Consider the following 21,347-nt stretch of genomic DNA (forward strand, 5'->3'; position numbering starts at 1 on the left):
CTCCTGTTTGAAAAACAGTCCTGGCTTTGTACTACTATTTATGTCTTGCTTCAGATATAAGAGGAAAAAAACTAAATTTATCTATTGTGTTTACAATGAAACACCAGAGACTGATCTTAAATCCAAAAGAAAAGTGAGAAACAAAGCATAGCAAAGAGAATACCAGCAGTAGCATACAGGAGGAAACCCAGCTAACCTATGCACATCAAAAATTTTATTTAAATGGTACAACTGCTCAGAGGCATTGTAGAACACACTAGGAATTCAAATCAAACTCTGTTAATAAGAGAAAATTATTGTCAAGGAAAGCTCTGCCGCATGATTTCTGATTGCAAGGCAGCTGTGCGAAATGACAAAAATGCCACTCTCCTTCTGCGTTACTGTGGAGCCCGCTCTACCTCCAAAGTAGTTTCAGAAACAAAGCTATACAAGAGAGTGTGAAATGTATCGCACAGGGGACAGGTTTTATGGGAAATGCAAACCAAATCTGGCAGCTTCCTGCAACTTCCTAAGTCACAATACTATCTTCACAGTTGCTCATGGTTTCTTTTTATTTTTGATATCTAAACCTCTGAAACATTGATGAAAATAGTTAAAATTCTACTAGATTTTGATGTTAGCCACTTTGCTCAGGACAGAAATGGAAGCTTTGTATTAAAATCTGAATGTGCAATTAAGCAGAAAACCTGAGTCCCCTTGGTACTCCTAATACACAAACTTGTGAGTGCCCATCTTTTCTGACTCCAAGCGAGAGCAATTAGCAGAAAAGCCTTCAGAGGAATAATGAGCTGTTATTTTAACACGAAACAGCACACCTAACATGTAAAAGAACACTGCAGAACACATTTCACAAATATAAGTAAACCAGGGATTCAACAATTATGTGAAACAACACAAAGGAGCTTCAGTTTGAACAAAGCCTGTAAAGATTCCCTGCAGGAAGCAGGAAACTCACATTTTAGCTTATCTTCTGTCCTCCTTCTTTAACTGTCAACACATTAAAAACATGCAGTTTAACAGCCATGCTGAAGACTTGATTACAATATTGTTGCACCCAACAATCTACTGACAGTTTGAGGCAAATTAGGTGCATATTTGCACCACCATATATTGCAAACTAGTTCAAAGAGAAAGCAGTGACTTGGCCACCTCATGGCATGTCCTGACATGCCACTGCACATAAAACCAGTAGTGCCAAGTAATCCACACTGGGGAGGACATCCAGACTGGGTAGGACACACTGTTGGTGACAGAAAACTAGAGACAAACTGCTTTCCTTACACCTGGGGTGCACGACAACAGGAACATGCATGCAGTGCTTAGAGGAAAAATCAAGACAGACCTTGCCATCAGCCTCAGCAGAAGCAGCAGTAACAGTCTCCTGGGAAGCAGGTGCCAATGCACCTGGAGCTTTAGTAGACTAAGGAAGGTAAAAAATGCAAGGAGGGGAAAAAAAAAAATTCAACTGAAGACCACCAAATTTACCTAGCAAATTTCATACACTTTTATCTACTAGCATCTTTCAAAATCCCGAAAAGAAGTATTTTGAATTTACAAAAAAAACCACAAACAGTAATAGAAGCAGAAAAAAAGAATAAAAGAAGAAGGAAAAGAGAAGGAAAAATAAAAAGCATCTCCAAGAGTTATTTTGGATTATCTGACCTTCAATTTCATTTAAGCTCGTACACTGATGATTTAACTATGAAATCAATAAAATGAAAGATCAAAGAGCACTGAAAGCAATCTCTAGCTAGCTACCTTATATTCTCAGTTCATCCATCAGTTATCTTAGACTGATTAAAGGCAGCAGTATTAGACCTACTCAGAGTTTGTCACTCATTTTAAGGTAATGAACTTAACAAACTGATTTCTATCAGATGTAGAAACTCCTGTTACAACCTCAGGAGGATCCTAAAATATAGTCTCCATCTCTGAATTCTTAATAATTCATATAGTATTAAATAACTGTCTAGAATTCCAGCTTAATGTCAATATTTCTAAGACAATATTTTCCATGACACTTGGTTGGTTCTTCCACCCCTATCACTGCACTAATCCCAAAACATGGTAAAATTAGGCAAACTCCAGAGACAGAATACATGACTGGATTATGATGAACAAACAAAAATATCTCCTCCAACATCTGCTCCCAAAGAAAGACTGCAATAAACTGAGTTTTAAGAGTGATTTAACAAAAACCAACCACAAGTCACTATGTTAGCACTGGATATTTTAAATCACTTGTTTATCTTTTGAAATCAATGTGTCTCAGCAATAAATTTAAGCATGAAAGTTCTGAGTCCATCTTCAACATCTGCAGGCATTTTACATCTTACCTGAGGTGACAAAATTCAAGTAGTAAGTGTATTATTACATTTATAGACAAGTCTTCAGAAATACCAGTTTTAAAAACTTCCAAAAACTGCATCTTTTTAAGAAAATGACATTTCACTTCTATCTTATGAAACTGAAAGGAAAAAATTCAACACCCAGGAGCTCCCAAGACTGTTACTAGGGCAGCATATCAAAATTTCCAATACTTAAGACTGGATCTAGGAGAATGCATTAAGCTTTATTTAAAAATCAAACATTTACTTACCTTGTCTCGTGACACAGCAGAAGGCAATTCCCGGGCTAACCTGTTCCGCCTTTGTTCCTTTAAAAACAATCCATCAAGACCTCAATTATGTATTAGTCTGTATCATAGGCAAGATTCAGATTTTACAGATGACTTCCATTTTAGACACAAACATGAGTAATTTCATCTCACCCTGTGTCATGCTAATACACCTGTGGTCTATGAAACCCTTGATTATTTGGATACTTTGACTACCTGGTCAAAACTAAATTCTCAATATAAGAAGTTTTGCAAAGTTTTTTTGAACCACACTCCCTAATTAAAACCTGAGCATTTAAAAAACAACATCAAAGCTCCACAATTTGGCTTAGCACAGATACCCTATAGCCCTCATTAAGCCGTAAATCCTCCAAGTAATCTAAAGGATTTGATTCTGTGGTCAGCACATGATTAGCCCAAAATGAAGGAGGAGGCAGAATTCGCTTCATAGCAAAGCAGAATTCGAAGCAATCAGGAAAAAAATATCTGATTTTGCTCAAAATTAACAACTGGTTGTCCACTGAGTAAGGCTTGGGTTTGGTTCTTCAAGAATTTCAATGTTCTGTTTAGGAAAACATTAGGAAAGAACTAGTTTAAGTAACACATGATGGTACAATTTTGTATGTTCAGCTTCACTAAGTCTTAATTTCTGTACTCACAGCTGTTTCCATACACATTGTTTTTGAGCTAGATTAAAAATCAGTCTACCAAGGCAAATTCAAATGCATACCTCACCAGTACAAAATATATGTATAACAAGAAATAAAAGGTTAAAACTAGAGTAGAAATTGTAATGTAAGCATCTAGAAAAGTAACACTTCAAGAGCATGTAGTGACAGGACAAGGGGGAATGACTTCCAACTGAGAGACTAGGTTTAAATTACATATTCCACAGGAAGAAATTCTTTACTGTGAGGGTGATGAGGCACTGGAACAGGTTACCCAGAGAAGCTGTGGAGGCCCCATTCCTGGAAGTATTCAAAGCAAGGCTGGATGGGGCTCTGAGTAACTTGGTCTAGAGGGATGTGATCCTGCACATGACAGAGGGGTCGGAATGAGATGACCTTGCATGACTTCCCAAGCCAAGCCATTCTATGGGTCTGTGAGGAATGGAAACAATGTGCTGGATAAACACAAGAGTATTAACAAGCTTTTAGCCAGAGAGATGAAGTATTGCAACAACACCAGAGTGATTCTTCTATCAATCAGTCTAACCAGTCTATCACACTAGTTGCTGAACTGCTTTTACAGCATGATGACAGCAACAAGTATTATCAATCAGAGCTGGGCTTGAAAAACACAAGACTACTGATGGGAGACTGATGCAGAGAATATCTCAGGGAGACTGAAGTGTGGAAACAGAAATTCAAGAACAATGCCAAAAGCAAGCGGAAATTAGGACCCGAACAGAGGAAACAATACTCGTGTTATCCTTTCGGGAATAAGAGGAACAGTATTGATATATTGTGTCAGACACTAAATGCAGTTACTTCAACATGAAAGGCCATTTCACAACTACATATTTAAATTTCCCCTTAAAAAAACTCATTTCATAGGCAATACCCAATTAGGTGCCCATCTTGTTTTCCAGGCTGAAAAACAGGTAGAATCTATTCAGTGAAGTATCAATCTGTGATCCTGAATGTAATATGCAATAGAAATGCACAAATTCACAGATCATTAGAGTATACCATATTTAAAATTCATCACATTTCTAATGCCTCAAAAGAGAAAGTAGAAATCTGTTTCAATGAAAGGAATTGAAGCATTTCTTATTTTATCAATTTCCCTTTCAATTGAAGAGACAAGTTTAAGAGAACATATTTTCTTACCTCTATGTTATTATTCATTAACCCACAGGCATCAGCGAAGTCTGGATGTTTGGTATTGATATAAGCTAACTCAATGGCCACCAGATTATGAACCTGCAATGCAAGACCCAGATCAAAAATTCAGGGAATAAACCTAATGCCAGTGCAAAGCTGGCAAGCACAGCTCAACTGCCCACAGCAAAAACCCACTCAGCCACAAACCACCTACAATACATGAACCAGGGGCAGATGGCTTACTCTGAGGGATAGTGAGTATAAAAAACACACAAATTTTTGCTTTTCACAGCAAAACAGATACAGAGTCAAATATTAAAACACTATTTACTCCCCAACAGGCCAAATCAGACTTTAATATTAAAACATATTTATTTGAAGGTAAAAGATGAACATTTAGCTTTCACTAGCTAAAGGGCATTACAAGCCTCTGAAACATTCAGAATAAGGTTTACAATTTATTTTCATCACTGCATCCCAAACTCTACAGTAAATGCACAGCTCCTGTTACAAGGGAGGGAAATAACCTATATAAGGAAAAGTAGAAGATGTTAAACTGAAGTTTTAGTAAAATTCTTCTTGGAAAAGTGAAACATAGGGGACAATATGCTTAACACTGACTTCACCCCTTTGTTTTTTATGTATCTATAACATATGATTCAAAATGTGTACGTATCAAATAACTATCAATGTAACAAATAAGTTAAGATTCTTTTAATAATTTGGGTTCCTGACTCTGCCAGCAGAAGCATCAAGAATCCAGAAAACATGCACTTTTACCAGTAAAATCAGAGTAGCTGGAAACTTACCATTTCATTTGTGACAGGAAGTCTCCTACGCAAAAGACAGGTTACTACTTCAACTATGGCATCGTGCAGTTTAGGAAATCTCAGTAATTCCTAAAAACAAACCGAAATTTTACTGGTGAGACTTCCAGAACTTTCTAAGCAAATAATCACATGCACACATATGCCAGTAATCACAATTCTAAAGCATGCATTTTTACCTGTGTACTGTAATTACTACAATGCTGGATAATCCTCTGCATTTCCTCATGAACCAGCTCCACACAGCGCAAGCTCGGTTCTTCCAAACGTTTGATTTGCCTTTTTACTAGCAACTCAAAGGAAACTTCAGGAACAAACAAGGCAGGACGGGGACCCTGGTTCAAAAGGAGGGAAAAAGCTGCTAAATTGTGTATAAAACAAGATGCTTTTCTAAGAAGTAGGATCTGATGAGGCCCAGAATAAATCAGGTCACAGTGATCACACCTGACACTCAGAACAGGTCTCAAGAGTAAAATATGTTGCAATAATATTTAAAAATGAAAGCTATCAGCTGCTATCTTTAAGACAAAATGTATTAAACAATGATTAACCAGCATTCTTATAGAACCCTGGAGATTTCTACCCACTCATTTCACTTTAGGCTTACAAATCTGAACGGTGCTTTTTTGCATTTTTGGATCCCCATTTACATGAAATCTATTATAAAGGAAAAATAATTTTCTTTCTAACTTCAGAGAGAAAAGCTTATTTATTGGACAGTGTTGGGCATCTAATACCATACCAACAAGATAGGTGGATTTCAGTGTTTGAAGGAATTTCATTTATAATCATACAGACCAATGCTTAGCTACACATATAACATTTTTTTACCAGAAATAAGACATGTTTCCTGTTACTAAATCCTGTTTCTACATTTTTTTTTACATGATAGGAACATGCACACAGATCATTGCTAAAGTGTACCTCATGCTCCAAGACCACGTAGAAACCTGCCTCTCTGTCCACACACAACAGACACATTACAAAAGCAGACTGACATGTTTGACATGTTTGTTTCAAAGTCAAGCTCAAAGGAGTGAACTTTTCTGTATACTGCAAAATTTAAAAGTGGCCTTACTCTGTTAATTCTTGGCAACACCAATTCCTTTATTAGCAAGAAGCCAAATCTGTCATATAAACACAGAACCATTTCAAAGTTGTGCTCCTTATACATAATTAAACCTTAGCTTCCTATCTAACATACACCTACAACGCTCAGAAATATGGAAGAGCACTCACAGTGGCATTTCTTATGGCAGTCAGAATGTCAATTGTGTTAAGGCCACCCAGAGGGTCAACAGATTCTAAAGTTCTTCCAAAAGTCTCATGAAAAATATAACAGATTCTGGCTCCACCACATCTGAAAGAAGAAAAAAACAACTGAAGTAGCAAATAATAAAAAGAAAGCTCTCATTGAAAACATTTTTTACAGTTGCTTGGATTCAAACATTTTTGAGTATGCTATGGTCTAGTGTAGTAATATCGCTAGTGAGAGCCACTAAGAGCCACTGTGTCAACCTAACCACTCAGTCAATATTCCAGGAAAACATTTGGACTTACAGCTCTGAAGTCTCTATGTATTTTGCTGTTCCTTCAATAGTGTTACAATATTCTGTGGCAAATTTGGTGATCAGCTGCAATAAAGTAGCACTTTTGTCTTCAACAGGCTCCCCATAGCTGTTCAGCAGAGACTGGTACTGAGCAGCTAAAACATTAATTCTGGTTTTCAGTTCTGGCAAGCAATCCCTGATATGATGCATCAGCAATCTAAAAATAGAAAACAGTCCCTCATTAGAAGGGAGGAAAAGCTCCAGCTTTATCACCTCCATCAAAACACAGAAGAGACATGAAACAACCACCAAAGGAAAACAGTCACTTGGGAAAATTACACTAAATTCAGAAACTGAGAGAACCAGAGTTTGCAACCAGAGTTTTCTCTAATGCACTGCTTTACAGCACCAAAAGAGACACTAAGGGCAAAAAGAAAGATCTGCACATATGTCTAACACATCAGTTTATATCTTCAAGTAATACCTGTTCAGTGTCCTAGCAAGATACTTGGTTCCATTTCGATTGGCAAGGGAAGGATATTTCTTTTGAAGAAACCCATACTCATCACGAATGGAATCAGCTACACTCTTCTTATTGTTAATATCCAACTGACTCCTGAAGGTAAAAGGCAGAGTTACACACTAGTTAATGGATGCAAAGTAAAAGTAATTTACACTTCTGCTTTTCTGGACAGAACATTTAAAAACTGTGTCTTGCTTTACACAACTCACTTTCCTTAGACATTAAAGGTTTTTATTTGTTTCTCCATGCAGCATAGTACGCAAATAGGTATTGGTAGCAATAATACACAGACTAAGCAATGCTCTTACTAAAACTACATGAGATTTGACCTAAGTAATGTAAAGAAACACAGCAAACAGTACCACAGCTATAAGCAGTTAGGTCTAATAAATACAGGATCTGTGCTGGATCAGAGCTGACCAGAAGCACGCCTCAAGCTGAAGGACAACAGCAGAAGTGGTGACACTACAGTTCTTTTAGAAGCATCTCTTCTCTGCATTAGCAGCCAGTTGAGTGGAAGAACAAAGGCTTTTGAGAAGTGAGCAACAAACTTCTCACTTGCTTATTCACAAGTTTATTTCAACATTGTCACCTTATTCTTAAAACTATATTCATAGCTAAAAAAGCAGAAGCATTACTTCATATTAACACAGTTATAAAAATAGCACCAATGTGCCCACACAGACCTATTCACTACTCCAATGATGCCAAGTTTGACTGGAATCACTCTTCCCATGAGCACATCCATAGCATCAGTACCAGCATCCATGAGATCCAGCTTTGTGATAACAGCAAGGGTTCTTCGACCTACCAAAAGGAAAACACTCACAGGGATGTTCTGATTTCATCAGAGTAACTGAAACTCATAATTCAGCAAAGTGGAGAATTAGTGACCTAAATTCATTAAATACGTAAATATCTAAACCAGTAGGCTAACACACACAGGATCTGTCTGGGACCTTAGTATTTCCTGATCTCTTGGTCTGAAAAAAAAAGTGCTAAGAACTTTCTTTAAAATATAACACATGTTTTGTGTCTAAAAAAATAAACCAGCGTCTCAGCAAAATCAGTAATTCTTGGGTCTCAAAACTTTTATGTGAGTGTAGCTACTTTAGTACTGTAGATTGTCACTATATAGCATTACTCCTGCAGAACCTGCAACATGATCTGCCAGTCTAGACCTTTAAGTTTCAGAATTTTGGGAAGTGATCCAAAATACCCTGTCAATCATTTTTACAGGAGTAAAATAAAAGGGGTCTGATATCTTGAACCAGGACAGTTTAACTGAGTAGACTGCCAGAAGAGGTCTTCCCTCAAGGTTATGTGGCAGACAAGCCAAAGCAGACTTGAAGTCTGAAAACAATCAAGAAATGTTGCATTTTATGAAAAGAAAAATTTGAGGGTACCAACACTACATTTTAGCCTAATTTCTGTATGTTTATTTTCCAAGTGTATTAGTCCATGTTCTTTCAAATCATACAGTGCCATTTGTTAGTAAATGGTACCGACAGCGCTTCGCAAATGCAAGAAGCAGGCAGCCAGCAGCTTCAGATCTGTTTCAAAGTCCTTAGGTGAATATAAAATGGTAATCTTCCCTCTCCATTAAATCAGTCAGCTCTTGCACATAAATACAGGGCATCAAAATTCATCCTTACTAAAAGTCACTAAACTAACAGCTAGATAGTCAATTACTAGCTGCAGGATAGCATACTTTCTCTACCAAAGGAAACAATGTTGGACAACAAAGCTTGAAGTTGCCCTTACAGACCACTGTGAACTACTAAAACTCTGAAAACCCCCAACATTCTTAATATCATTTTGCTGCTGTGAAAACAGAAGTGACTCCATGACTATTAGTATAGTTACCCGGTTTGCTGGCAAGCCAGAAAACTATCACTACTGATTAATCCCAGCATTCTCTTGAGTTAGAGAGACTGCAGCAAGAAGTCTTTAAGTAAATATAAAACTTCTATTTTCTAGGAAATGTGGTGACATTTACTTTTCTTACTATATTTTGCCCAAACAACTTCAGTTTTATTTTAGGATTGAGTTTTAAAAAGCAGTTGAATAACAGCATCCAGTTAGCCTTGGTGCTTACCATCTGGATCCACCTCCCGAGCTATTTTCAGTGCTTCAGAAGTGGCCATGTCTGTGTTAGCAGCTGTGACTGCCAGGATAATGGAATTGGGGTTGCTGATGAACTGAAGGATAAGCTCTCTTATTTGAAGTTCAATGTCTTTAGGCTGATCACCAACAGGCACCTAGAGAAAAAAACAATATGGAACTGCTCAAAATTGCGTCTTCATATCTGCATGAGGCTTGGTGTCCAAAGACCACCTGCACAACTGGCAGAGTGGGTGGGGTGTGTATCTGTGCATGGGCAGGGAAAGAAGTCATCTTGACTTCTTCATGTCTCGGAAAGTTATTCCATATGTAACCTGAACAAGCAGGATCTAAACATTTCTCTTAGGATATCTTTACTCGATACAGCCTCTCACACAAAATACACAAAGCAACTCCTGGAGAAGCAATGTGGAAGAGATTTTCCAAGTTGCCAAATACCTGGAGTGCTACCTCTTCTGTGGAAAGGAACATGCAGCCCAGAGACCTACCATCACTTATATGTAGAAAGAGGAAAAACATAAGCAAATCTATCTCTGACATCAGCAAAGTGAATCAGAAACTCAAATCTTACCCCAGAACACAATGACATGTCAGAATTATATAACACTACTTAACCCCAGGAAAGCAGTTTATCTAACAATGCAGAACAATGGCAAAGAGTGAACAGGCACACCTTGTTCAAAAATACACACTGAGTCAGAGGAGAAGCATTCTGCATCTTACCTTTGTCATTCCAGGTAAGTCCACAAGAGTCAGATTTACAACATTAGATGAAAAAATCTTAAGGTGAATCGGTTCAGGACTGATCCCCTAGAAATACATTAATAAGAAATAATAATTACTGCCCTGGATTATTTAAATTCATCACATAAGACCTTCTTTGTAGTATGAAATAGACAGCAAGGAAAAAAAGCCAAACATCTGTCAAACAATTCTTTTGTCTTTGGCAGCAGCCAATTTTATAATTACACATGAAGCCAGGTATGTAGAAAAATGAAAGCAAGTTTAACTGAAAGTTTATTTTTTAAACTTTTATTACAGAATCTTGAAGCAAAGTAACAATTCTGTCTTTTAGCTAATGTAATTTATCTCATGAACAAAGTGAAAAAAATCTCAAGATAGCAAGCAGCATTCCTGTGTTCTTCATTAGGACAATTAAATGCTTTTCACTCCACGCTGCCAAAACTCCTTGAAGGTTTAAGCAGCAAGAAAATCAACAGGAAGACAACAGATGAACAGTACAGGATTTACCTTATTGTTTCCTGAAATCCTCTCTGTTTCACTTTCTATTTCCTGACGAATTTCATCAAAATCTGTATAAATCTGAAGGAAGAAAAGAAATAGTTTAAAAAAATCAAAGACAGCATTCACTTACTTAACTGCAAAATAATGTTCTCTTCTCCAAGTAACGGCAAAAAACTCTCTAAGTATGCAAAATATTAAAAAAAATACAAGAATTACTAGTAGTCCTTAAACTGATGCTAACAGGAATCACCAGCGCTAAAAATTACAGAAATTGGTAATCTGTTGACTGCTTCTGTGAGATGGCAGTTATTAGCACTTACAACCAATGTCAGATACAAACTGTTAATCTGTGTCCACCTACAGAGAATTCCAAACTCTCAAAATTCCATATTGAGTCCAGTTGTAATCCTTTGAAGTTAATAAGCAACATGTAGCCTAAACCACTTCTCATCTTGAAGAGGACAAAGGGCAGTTGCATTTTCAAATTTTTCCACTCTTGTAATAACTGTTCTCCTGCCATCAACGCAAAAAAGGTTAGCAGAGCTACCCTTCCACTGGTCCCCCCTATATTCCTCTCCAGCTTTCCTTCAATTCCTAGCACTGTCTAGAAGGTGAAGAAACCAGTTTAAAGTAATAAACACTTCTGTAATTCATTTGCCAAAAATTATGACTGTCTTCAAGCACGAATTAAGCTTTGACTCTTCCAGAGGTGCTAGGTCATCTCAGTTTGTGCTCCTTGACCCTGATGCACGAGGCTCTTCCTTCCTTTTCACAGCTTTCTAATAAACCTCTGAAGCAGCCAGTTCTTCAATGGACTGGAATGACTTTGCTTACACCTATCCTTGTCTTTTTTGACGTCCATTCTAATTTAGGCAATGCACAAAATAAAATAATCAGCAAAATAACCCAAAAAGGCTTATGATAACTCAGCAGAGTCAATGACCCACATAACAGACACTTCATGTTTTCAAAAGTTTTCTACTCATAAATGCAAACCACAAAATCCTCAATATTCTGCCATAGAGTACAGCAGGCATAATAATGCCAATAAACATCTTCTTTTCAGGAAAGTCAAGGGAAGAGATAACAGAGTTAAGTATATATATATGTCAATGTCTTTATGACACTGCTACTTAGTCAAGAAAGTAAACATACCTTATTTTTGGTATGAAGAAATTTACCCCATTCTTCAGCATCTACCTCTGAAAACAAAAATAGATATATGAGAAAGAAGTAGATGTTTCACTAACATTTTTCCAAGGCCCGTTCATTGAAAAATGCAAGATTTTCTTTTTCAAGCAGCAAAAGAAAAATTAGTTAGCTTTCTCTAAAAGTTCACAGTTAGATGTTAAATAGCCCAGTATAAATAGATTTATGATTCTGTCTATTGAAACACTGCACCTTGCTACTGTCTAATTTGTCTCACACAAGGTCCACCTTCCTACATATGACTAAGCCCATCACCTATCCTGCAATCCTTCAGAAATGGTCTTGTTCACTAAGTATCAGCTTGTAACAGTAAACAAAAAAATTATCAAGCTAGCTTTTAGCATCTTTTTTTTTAAACCATGCAAGTGAGACCAAATTACAGCTGAAAGAAAAAGTTAGAAAAATCTGTAGGACTAAAGCAAGCAAACAGAAAATACATAAGAATTCTGCATAAGGAAGAAGCCTTAGGAGAACATGTCTCTTCCCAAATCTGTCAAGTACCAAACATCTTCACTCTTGTCAGTCACCACCGAGGTCCAGAATTACTTGGGGACTATGCAAGAGCAATCCCAGAAACTGTAAAGCAGGTTTTGCTCAATTCCTCCTTTGTAGCACAGGCAGCAGTTTGAGTCACACTGCAAGATATTCACACTTTCACTATTAGGTTTCCAAGTATTAGAGGCAAGTTCTATTTCCAATTTTTAGTTTGGGGTCATTTCCTCTGTGCTCCCTGACACAGCAATCTGCTCCACAAGAACAGTCTACAAGAAATGTGGCCTTTTGGCAAACAGACGGTTTACCTACAATCTAGGTACAATCAAGCAATCTTCCAAAACATTTTTTTCACTTAAGTTGAAATTTAAGAAAATTGATCACCAAAGATTTTTTTCTTAAGGATTTGGGAATTAAAAGTGCAGGAAGTTCTATGAAGCAGCAACGGCACAGAAGAAAAGCAAAAATCATCTCATTCTAATGCAACAAGGTCAGAAAACTGAAAATCAATCAAATCACAAGACTCAGCAAAATAATCACCACAGTAGCTGAAGTGTAAAAGGAAAAGTGTAATCAACAATCATGTGGCATGAAATGTATGTAATTAGTGTACATAAGCATGCACTTCAGGTGTAGGGAGAAAAAGCAAGTGGATAAAGGCAACCTTTAGCAAGGTGTCTTGGATTTTTCCATGTAGCAGGGTCTGCAGTTAAAGAGAAACAGCATTGAATGATGTTTAACATTTTTAATCATATTTAATAAAGCATTTTACTCACTTTCAGTACCGATTCTATTAAAAAGAGCACAAACAGACAGATGTGCATGCTATTCTAGTATTGATGGGAGTATGTAACATATTAGCAATCTGCACAGAAATAAGACCTTAACTAAACACATAAATGATGCCTATCAATCGGACATTCTAAACAACAAAGTTTACTTGATGATGACTATTATTGCAATTAACCTAATTCCAACAGGTTAAAGTATTTTCTTATCTGAACACAGACAACAGCACCACTGGGCTCCTCAAAGATGAACTTCTTGGGCAAAATACGTTTCGCATCATTTACTCATGGCAAGAGCCAGAAAGAGTAAACAAACATTTATAATGTCACTGGAAGTAGCGTTACTGTATGGGAAGGAAATCTGATGCTGTGCATCAATATTTTTAAGACTCAATTAAAGAATAACATCAGTTCTGAGACAGATTTAAGAAGAGACAGCATATGCATTACCCTTCTCAACTTTTAATTTTTTCAAAGTATTAATGGAAAATTCATTACCAAAAAAACCTAACTTCTTATTGAGAGGTTGGTGAATTTACAACTTTATTTTCCAGTGATCTCTGCACAACACCCTGAAAGTGCAAGCAGCAAAACAAACTGATGAAGATATTTTTGGTTTGTGCCTGTTTGGTACAAAATTCAGGTAGCACGACAATAATCAACTCATCTGTTTGAAAAGCTTAGTTCATCTGAAGAATTGATGTCTTGCTCAGTCAAAGGTGTGGGTACCATCAATAGAAATATGATTTTGATGGACTGGATCTGTTAAGGAAAAATTTTTAAAACCAAACTTGCATCCCTACTGTTCTGCAGGCACATGAGCTATGAAGAAAACATCATTAAGAAAAAGCTTTTGTTTATATTGGTTGGTAAATAGGCAAAATGACACACCAGTCTGCAAAATAAGTGCAAAATTAAGGGGTTCCTCCATACCAGATTATTTAACAGGTTTTATTCACTGTTTAGAGGAAATAAAGTAAAATGCACACAGAGGAAGAAACTACAGTATGTTCAGTATTATACTGCTCATCTCCTCTTGAAAATTTGATCTAAGGGAGTAAAGAGATGCCTAAAGCCATAAAAAATACACAGCAAGATACTACCACTGTGACATTTGAAAGATATGGACCAAACACTTTCTGATTATGTCCCTCCCTGGGAGATAATTTCCTTCTCAGACATTTAAATCATTCTCTTTCTGTTGGCATGGGAATTTGCAGCCAGGTACTAGGCTGAGTTCTATGGATAAATATTTTTTTTTTCAGCATAACCTATAAGCTTCTTAAAATAAATATTTAAAAGACACACTTGGGTCAGAGACACTGCATTTTAACTTGCCAACACCTATGGAAAAGTTTCCCAATAGATCTGATTTAATGGAAAGGAGTTTTTTGGGAAAGGAGGAATGATTTGCATTTCTCTAAATGTAACAATGCTCAAGACAAGGAGAAAGTGTTTTAATTAGCCTACATTCAGCAACCCACTGTTCTGGTTTTCATGTAGGATGTTTTTTATCACCTATTTAACTGGTAAATCAGTCTTCTCTCAGTCATGCTACTTTTTGGAAGCTTTTCAGGCTATAGCTTCAGAAGATTTAAATCATCTGATTACATAAAAGATTAAATGCTAGATAAAGGTGTGAAGAAATGGCACTTTGGTCATGATGAAATCCAGTATTACACATTCTAAAAAATTACTAAAACAGCAGCTATTAAGAACAAACAGATCCTGCTTTTCAAAAAACCCTATCACATCTCATGAATAAAAGCAAGAGTCTGTATTTTTCTGGTTTTCCTTATCTAGTTGTAAGACCTGAAAACCTTAACTAATACACAGGAAAAGCACAAATATTACTTGATTTTTCCTAGGACTGCCCTCCACCAAACTGTACTTATTATGTCCTACTCTATAACACTCCTTTAAGAAGCTCAATAAAATCCAAAGATTACTGACTTCAGTTATTCATGGATCTCCTCTCCCTTTCTAAAGCAATAGAAATGTTATTCATTTCCAGTGGGAGAAGCTGCTGGGAGTCATTAAAGGCCACCACCACAGAGGATTTTCTGCAGCATGGCAATGAGAATTTCCCAAATACTAATTGTTGTACCATTTTTCCCATCCTTGACAACAACTAGACTGCAAGCACTTGTGAGAGAAAGCTCTTTTTCTCTTGCACTTCTACAAAGCCAAGCCCAGTGAAGAAGGTCACACTGTTTAGGAGTTAGGGGTAAGAGATTCCTATCTGAAGCAGAGAGAAAAAGGCTAACAAAACAGTGTTGTTTTATCAAGCAGTGGATCTGTATTAATTATTCCTGTGTTCTGTATCAATTCTGTCTGTTCAGAATTTGAATGATGTTCAGTTTCCTATCTTGGAATAAACAAAAAAAATGAACTAAAGCATTAGTACTTGGCCACTGGCATGTTCTCTCTTATTTTCTATTTCTGAACTACCATTGTAGGTCTTCACTGCAAGGCCACCTTAATAATTCACAAGACCATGCCCAGTTCTCTGATAAGTGCTGCTTCTCTTGCAATTTGATCAGAGAACACCACAGTGTGTTCACATCAAATACACCATATGTGCTGAATCACTAGAGGCCAACAGTAAAGAGCAAAAGCATGATGAGAACATTTCCTTCACATTTAATTATACACATTCTCTGTAGAATATACAAATCAGCCTGTTATAAAAATACAGAATTTCACATTTAATAGAAAATTTATCTTTGGTATTTTCTGACTCTCTTGATTTACTGCAGTGATCACAGTACAAGGGTATCATTTGTCCCTCCCTAAGTGAAAAGCACAGCAGTCAAAAGTGCTTTGTGTTAGAAACTGGAAAGCTTTCTGGATGCCAACACTCCAACAGAGGTAAAATTAAAGCTTGTAAGAACCATAGAGTAGTAGCTATTTTGAAATGGCTGTGTTAATATATAATATCAGTAGAGCAAGCATTAGGATGGATACAGATGACAATCACAAAACAGAAGTCAAAAGAGAAGAGAGAGTTGTATAAAACTATCTGTGTGCACAGAGAGTTCAATGCCAGCAATCAGAAAGGAGCATGCCAAGACTGATAACTCTCTTGTCCAGAATTCAACTTGTAAGGAAGAAATCCCTCATCTGGATAAAATCCTTTTCTGCAAGACTATTTCCCTCTGGGAAATCCCAAATCCATATTCAACCCTACCTCAACACAAATAAAATTACCTCTAAAAATAGACCTCTAATGGCACTTATTACAGTATTACACAGCACAGCCAGGATAAGAGGTTGTTAGCTTTTTTCTTTCCCAGCTACTTGATCCTATCTTCTCAGATGTAACACCACAATCTGAGCATATGCTAAACCAGATCAGTGACAACACCATTTAGACTACAATTTGCCTGAATTTTGGAGAGACATTTCAAACTCAATTGACAAATCATAACTTCTGTTCTTATCAGATCTCTAGTCTTATCAAAAAAAGCCCACATCTCTCTCAGAAGAACAAGATGAGATTATAACATTTACATCTTACGTATTGTTTTGCTGAAAAACATCTAAATGGGCATCGTAAGTAATAACTTAGCCCAACATCCCTATGAACTTTAAATTTAAAATCCAAATCCCCAAATCAAATGCAACCTAAAATAAAAAGGCTCTGACTTGACTCAGAATATTCCAATTACAAAACCTCCTTTTACACCTGTGAAGTTGCAAAGAAGAACATATTAATATTTTACCCTACAACTCAGAATCCAAGCATTCTGAGAAGTTCTAGGAATACAAACTATACACTGCACAGTACAAATAACATAAAACTGCAGTTAAAGACATCAAATGTGCAATTTCTAAAAGTTGCACAGAGATTGAGTTCTCCATCCTTGGAGGTTTTCAGACCCAAGCAGATAAAGACCAAAGAAACCTGGTCTTGACTTCAGAGTTGCCCCTGTTTTGAGGAGATTGGACTAGAGGTCTCCTGAAATCATTTCCAGCCTGAATTATCCCTACAATTTCTCTCATGGTTTGCATGGTAATTGTTAGGAACCCTGTGTTTTCTGCTTGCGACAGTAATTAAGATTGGCGCTTAAGCCTTTCAAACAGTGCAATATGAGTAACTGTCCTTCAGATATCAAAGGCCATGACTATTACAGGAAAACAAATAGTGTAAAGAACTTCTGATATCTTGACTTACTATTGGTAGGAAAAAAAATCAAGAAAAACTTGAACACAATGAGAATTAATATTTATAGTCCCAAGTTTATCATGCCAACAAAACCCTGTGCAGTTGTCAGTGTCTACATAAAAACCTAAAATTTAGCTTACAACCAGAAGGTGGATATGCCCTTGCTGCTCCCTCCTATGACCAGGAGCATTAGTTGGTATAAAATGAGCACTGACACTCCCAAGGGACAACTGAGATCACTTTCTTGATCTGCCAAAGGATAAAATAGAAGCAGTACAAAAAATAAGCTTCAAAGTAAGCAGCTTCAGAACACAAAGTGCTGTGCTTGATGCACTTGGGAGTCTCTCAGTGCAGCCCAGTAGGGTGGCATCTGTAAGCTACAGAATGTGTCAATTCAATTCTGTTTGCATCTACTACAAGTCAAGTTTATTTTCATTTCTCCTCCTTCCTCTTTATTCGGAACTCAACTATTTCCTGACCTCCTTCTAAAAAACTCTCATATTCCTCACCTTCTCAATGGAACACCTTATTTATACAGCAAAACGGGAGGGGATGAAAAACACACACAAGAAAATCATGTTCTCTACACTCCAGACAATTATCTTTACAACAGAAATGCTTTCTTTGGCCTTTTTTTCTCAAAAAAATTACAAGAACAGAAAAGCTTCAAACATTAAAGGTATTTTGAATATCCAAAAGATTTTGACTTCATGACATTTGCTAAATGGAAAAAACAGATATGACAACAGCTGTGTTTTCTTCCAAGCAAATTTTAAAAAGCATACTAGAGTTTTAAAATTATAGCAACTGGTTTTTCATTTAAAAGGACAAGAAAGACTTGAATTCTCTTTCCAAAAAGGCGAAACACTTCTTGGATCACACTTACCATTTTCATCTCCAGCTCCTTTCCGACCATCCTCTGGGGAAACGTGCACCAGCTGCAGGATAAGGGGTCTCCGCGTGACAACTCCAGTACCTCGTGGGAGCAGATCTCTCCCCACAAGACTTTCCAACACAGAACTCTTTCCACTGCTCTGAAAAGTGGAATATAGCTACATTACTTTCTGAAATATAAAAATGCTGTGATATTTTTGTTTGCTTTCTGGCCTGCAAACAGCACTCTGTTTTGTCCTCTGCTACAGAGTGCCTGAAGAACCATATGACAGACTCCCTGCAGACACAGCAGTGCCACTACACAGGCACTGAAGGACACAGGTCTGCTACAAGCCAGTAACCGCCTAAACCTGCTCGAGATATTCAGAACAGATGTCTATCTACATGGTTTGTAAGAGTCACACAGTTTTTATTTCTTAAGGTTAAACTAACTCATAATAGGTTTCAGAAAAATATATTTCCTTTTTAACATTTTCGACCACAAATATCAAACTCCAAAAACATTTCTGGAAAAAAAATGCTTTTCTTTATAATGCTCAGAAAGAAATTCAATGTCTTGTACTACATCATTTTCTAATATCTTGAGGTAAAATTGTGTTGTGAACACAGGAATTTAACCCTCTGTTAGTATTTCTTGGAATTAACAAGGGCTGGCTGTATTGACACCAACAGCAGCCATTATACAAACATGTATTAACCATGTATACTTGAGTACATTAGGCTGCTACAGTGTTATATTACTTTCCTTTTGAGGTTTGGTTGGGCGAGGGGGGTTTGCTTGGGTTTTTTTGTTTGTTTTGGTATAAGTATTGTATCAGCTTGATAAGTACAGATATTGTTTTGTACCCTAAACATAGAAACAAATATTGTTTCATGGCATCCAACACTCTCTCTGTATATATTTTAGCATTTACATAACAACAAACTAAAAAGTTGGAAAATTCTTAAAGGCTGTGAAATTACCAATACTCTATGAGAGACTACATTTAAAATGTTCCCCTGCAGGACTTTTGTATAAGATTCACAATTGACCCAACAAGCTGCTGTGAAAACTTGGGTTTTAAAAGTGATCCCAGATAAATCCATGTTAAAAATAACAATAAAAAAAATATACACAGCTATGTCAACATAATACTCAATCTGATTGAGTAGATTTTGTCTTTTTAATAAAACTGTATTAAACTCCTCCAATTTTTTGCAGCTCCAAGTCTACATAGTGATACCATGAGAAAACCTGCTCCAACAGTCATTGCCACCATCTAGGAAATGTTTCGGTATTAATGCAACTACCAAACAATTTTCTTGTTAAAAAACAAGCAAACAAGAAAACAAAACCTAAAAAGGAAACCAACAGATGCTTCTGACAGCTGGAATGTGCATTATGTAACTGCTATAGAACCTCCGTTCAGCCTACCAGTTCTGAAGTAATAGATTTGAGACTTCAAGCAAATGCTGAGTATATAACCTAGCATAACATGAAAGAAGTGATGAATATCCTTACATCTCACAAATTTAGTGACATTCAGTGACTTTTCTAAAACTGAAAAACAGATCAGAGTTCAAGCAACACATTACTATCAGACAGTGCATTTGTACTAGTGAAGTAAAACAGGACACGAATATATTATATGACAGCTTTAAAACCTATTGAAATAGGGCTTGTATGCAGAATGACAAAATAAATATTAAAAGGCCAAACCCCTAGAAAGCTTGAACAGCAACAAATGAAAGCCTTCTTTTATTGTAGCACTTTTTTGTATATGCATTATGGCACAGAAAAAAAAAGACCTTTTATCAAAAATATAATTCGTCTCAATAGGCAAATAACACAATGCAGATTATGTGTATTTTTCAAAGTAAATCTATATCACATTTGGCAGCAGTGAGATCAGTGGTCCAGAAAGATTTGGAAAAAGAAGAAGGTCAAACAGAAATACAACCTTGTTGAGATTTGTTTTTCCATCAGAAGACTACCCTACCAAGTTATTAGTAACTTTCTTTGTCTGTCCTTCTCCAAATCAACTCTGGGCACCTTCACTGCAAGCAGGTTATAACAGACCACTGGACACTGAACTCTTACCAATTAACTTAAGAACAACCTGACCAAAGCATGAACTAGTTCTGCCGGCCTCCCTGAGAGACTTCCTGTTCTGGCCCACTTCTGAAAAACTCCTGATTTTACAGATCCTGAAAAAACAAACTTCACAGAGACAAATAACAAGCCACTTCTCAACAAACTAACTTAAAACAAGTGAAATGCCTCATCAAAAAAATGAAAGATGATAAAGGTTCATCTGCATTGGGAAAAAAAAGACCATCAGTGGTTTGTTTATTAAAAATATTTCAAATATTAAGAGGCATCTGGATGTGGCACTTGGGGATACGGGTTAGGGGTGATTACGCTGGGTTGATGGTTGGACTAGATGATCTTGAAGGTCTCTTCAATCTTGATGATTCTGTGGTCTCTTGAATAAGATTTTCTTAGGCATTTTTCTTTAGGAAAAATGATCACTCGGTCTCAAAAGGCTGGAGATCAGACTTAGATGAAGTGGCTTCTCATGAGCATATAATCCAAGCACATATGGGATAGTAACAAACAGCTGGAATCCCTATCAAGAACCTCACCAAAAAAGGAAAACGAAATCCATGAGACCAGCTTCTGCACACTGCTGCAATTTAGTCTTTCTAAAGGAGTGGTAATGCAGGAAGTTAAATGGGCACACCAAGCTATGTATTGAAGCAAATCACTGTGTTACACAGCTCCCAGTTACCTCTGGATGGGGAAGGAACGATCTGGATCCTTTGCAAACACACTAAATGAAACATTACAGTACTCCATGCATCAGGAAATTCTTTCAAATTGCATTACACTCCCAACTAAAGCAATCTGTTGATGAAATACAATTATCTAATGACGCACTTCTTAATCTGGACTCCTCAGCATCCATTACCAAGAGCTGTCTGGGAGCACAGTGAGAAAAGCAGCAAACACAAGGCTGATCTTGTTCTGCCAGTGAGGGGGAAGCAAGGGATATGGGTCTGTTAATACAAAGTCAGTTCAGCCAGTCCTTCATACAACAGATG

General features: G+C 36.8%; 1 protein-coding gene across 5 annotated transcripts in view; it reads right to left on the minus strand.

Moving 5' to 3' along the window:
• DNM1L (dynamin 1L) overlaps positions 1-21,347 on the minus strand; it is a 35,506-nt gene that overhangs the window by 5,756 nt on the left and 8,403 nt on the right. For 2 of the 5 annotated variants that reach the window (XM_014256882.2, XM_005527909.3), the window contains exons 2-15: positions 18,256-18,403; positions 13,078-13,116; positions 11,868-11,914; positions 10,719-10,790; positions 10,191-10,277; positions 9,442-9,604; positions 8,030-8,150; positions 7,305-7,436; positions 6,831-7,037; positions 6,510-6,630; positions 5,450-5,605; positions 5,253-5,342; positions 4,450-4,542; positions 2,600-2,656 (exon numbers count right to left, since the gene is read on the minus strand). In XM_014256882.2, the coding sequence (XP_014112357.1) occupies positions 2,600-2,656; positions 4,450-4,542; positions 5,253-5,342; positions 5,450-5,605; positions 6,510-6,630; positions 6,831-7,037; positions 7,305-7,436; positions 8,030-8,150; positions 9,442-9,604; positions 10,191-10,277; positions 10,719-10,790; positions 11,868-11,914; positions 13,078-13,116; positions 18,256-18,403 (1,533 nt within the window). Of the gene's footprint in view, positions 1-1,342; positions 1,421-2,599; positions 2,657-4,449; positions 4,543-5,252; positions 5,343-5,449; positions 5,606-6,509; positions 6,631-6,830; positions 7,038-7,304; positions 7,437-8,029; positions 8,151-9,441; positions 9,605-10,190; positions 10,278-10,718; positions 10,791-11,867; positions 11,915-13,077; positions 13,117-18,255; positions 18,404-21,347 lie in introns of all 5 variants that reach the window. The other 3 variants (XM_005527907.3, XM_005527908.3, XM_005527910.3) reach the window with 3 other exon arrangements.

Source organism: Pseudopodoces humilis, chromosome 5, assembly GCF_049639895.1.
Source record: "Pseudopodoces humilis isolate 2021_Gansu_Grassland_sample_001 chromosome 5, ASM4963989v1, whole genome shotgun sequence".
Classification (NCBI taxonomy): domain Eukaryota; kingdom Metazoa; phylum Chordata; class Aves; order Passeriformes; family Paridae; genus Pseudopodoces; species Pseudopodoces humilis.